Genomic DNA, 2,549 nt, shown 5'->3' with positions numbered 1-2,549 from the left:
ACATTGCCGACTTTTTACAATTTTGCTAATCGTCAGCGACGTTTAGTCAAAGCAGAATGATACCAATGAAGCAATCGCTTCTGTGCTTCCGTAAAGTTTTATGTCTATCAATTCGCACAAAAAACCGTGAAGCTTGAGAAAGTGAGTTTTATAAAGAGAAGAATTAATACCATAAATTCCAAAGTTTCAGATCCATCGTCTCAACATCAAGACTCCTCCTGTGATAAACCTTCTTCGCATAGATACTCGATTTCAATTTTGAGAACAAACTAAGGAAGCAGGCGCCATTTTTTTCAATATTTTTTGAAACCAACTTTGAGAAAACCAAGCCTAAACACTGTTGTGCTTTCAAAACAGACAAGAAGAAGTGAACTTAATAACGATCATTACCCATGATCACAGCAACTCAAGTTCCACCGAAATTTACAACAAGGCGAGCTGGGAGGAATGCAAATCATGATCAATCATCATATACTTCAAGTTGATCCTATTCCTCTGTAAAAAGTTGTACAATATGTTTAAAAGAACAGCCGAGAACAACTTTGAAAGCTTCTGTTCGGCATGACTCGCGCAACCAGCCGACATCAAAAGCTGATCGACAATGTGGAGACTCTAGTGAACAAATGGGAATCAATTGAGCCTCGGAGGTGAGTTTTTTACGGAGGGAAACGGTGTTCTATCTTTTTCAATATTTCAGATCCAATATTTCGAGAGTAACTCCTCTGGTGACGAATCTACGCGAAGAAACAGGAATCCACATTTTTGGGTAAAAGGCGGCAACACATAAAGAGAGGCAAAGCTGGAGCGACTGACAATGGTCCTATTTGGAAAAACTTATTTTCGGTGAAGAGCATTGCAAAAGAACCGGAAGCCATCGAAGAAAAAAGAATCCTGGCACTGAGAACAAGAACATCTGAAAATAGTGACACCTATGCGCCATCTTCACAGGGTTCAGATCTCCATAAATACCAATTCTCTTGTGCGGTTGTCAGCAACGATGTGAGTTATTCCAACTTCTTGAAAAATCAAAAGCTGAAACTGTATCGCCGCTTAGCGTGTCAAAACGTTTTACTGCTCTTGCACATTCACAAAGCCTGAAAAAAGTTTTCTTGAAACCAATCAAGAATTCTCAGATTTAAAATTAATTTTCAAGTTCTTAGTCTGTGTATATTTTTGATATTTGTAGTCAAAAACTGTATAAAATATTATTTCCGCTGAGAATTCAACAAATGTTTTCCAAAATCTGAAAATGTTCATTTATAATCAAGGCACATTTTTTGCTTGTCGTTTGTCTCGGCAGAAACTGAGCCGGCCATTTTTTTGCACGTCTTCTCTCATGTGTTTGCGTCTTTATTAGGAAATTTTAGTGGGATTTCGAAAATTAATTTTGTGGCTCTCTCAATTCAAACAAAAACTAAATGCATGTTTTGTTTCAGGTGAATGGCGATTCGAACACAGAAAAATTCAGAACAATTTTAATAGTCCTACGGAAGCAAATCAAGATGGAAAAGAGATGCATGAAACGAAATGTGAACGATGAAGGCAAGAATAGCGAGGCCCGAGTGGAGAGGAAAAAGCTTTTCACAAGTAGAATAATTTAATATCATTTCACTGGCCGTCCTCAGAAAAACGCGTTGTTTCGATATTGCGCAAAATTCTCTGTGAGTTTTTTTCTCTTTCAACTTCAGTAGGAAGCCGACAATACCACTGCCAGACATAAGCTCAGAAAACTCCCAGCAACAAATCCAAGTTTTAGAACATACCCTGCTGATCGAACGCCAAGTCGAATATCGGACGTTCCTCTTTATTAACAGAACGCTGCTGACGAGAAGAAGTCGCAGAGAGTAATTATAAAGTCCCAACGGTTCCACACAAACAATCAAGTCCGCAGTTACCGACCTCTAGCTGACGTAGGATGCAATTTCAACACTTATTGAGAGAGAATGATGATCTAAAACTTCGTCTAAAAGTGATGATCTAAAAATTCGTCTAAAACAGAATAGACTGGAATTTTGCGGTTAGTAAGCTAGCTGGAACTTCACGATACTCTCTGTCAAAATTTATTTCGCAGGTCAGTTGTCGTTTTTTGCTGAAAACATGTGAAGTTCTTCCGGACAGAACATTCGAGTACATTTTCACAAGCTTCTGTTTGGCAAGATATGCGCAACCAGTTAATATTGAAAGCTGATCGACAAAGTGGAGACTATTGTACAAATGGGAAGTTCTTTAGTCTGGAAGGTGAGTTATTTATGAAGGGAAGTTGTGTTCTATCTTTCAATATAGGAATTCACAACTTTGAGAGGAAATATCGAGAAGACGACACAGAAAGATTGACAGAAGATGGATCCACTGATGATGAACAAGCTTTATACGTGTTGTCGACTGTTGAAAACGTGGCGAACGATTTCAGAATTCCCAGAAAATTCTGTTTTCCTTCCAGCTGAAAGAAAACGAGAAACAACCACTCTATAAAAACACAGTGTCGCGTCAGGTGAGAATTGTACAACCAGTCGATATCAGAAGATAATTGGGAGAATTGGGACTCTATT

General features: G+C 38.4%; 1 protein-coding gene across 1 annotated transcript; it reads left to right on the top strand.

Annotated features, from left to right (window-relative positions):
• Positions 1 to 561: 561 nt before the first annotated feature.
• Positions 562 to 1,848, top strand: CBG26792 (the record flags this gene model as incomplete). Its single annotated transcript, XM_045240753.1, has 3 exons — positions 562 to 647; positions 698 to 766; positions 1,689 to 1,848. The coding sequence occupies 3 exons, from the start codon at positions 562 to 564 to the stop codon at positions 1,846 to 1,848; spliced, it is 315 nt and encodes a 104-aa protein (XP_045098848.1).
• Positions 1,849 to 2,549: the final 701 nt, after the last annotated feature.

This window comes from Caenorhabditis briggsae, assembly GCF_000004555.2.
Source record: "Caenorhabditis briggsae complete genome, chrX, whole genome shotgun sequence".
NCBI lineage: Eukaryota > Metazoa > Nematoda > Chromadorea > Rhabditida > Rhabditidae > Caenorhabditis > Caenorhabditis briggsae.
The sequence above is the reverse complement of the archived record's forward strand: the minus strand, read 5'-3'. Positions and strand labels throughout refer to the sequence as shown.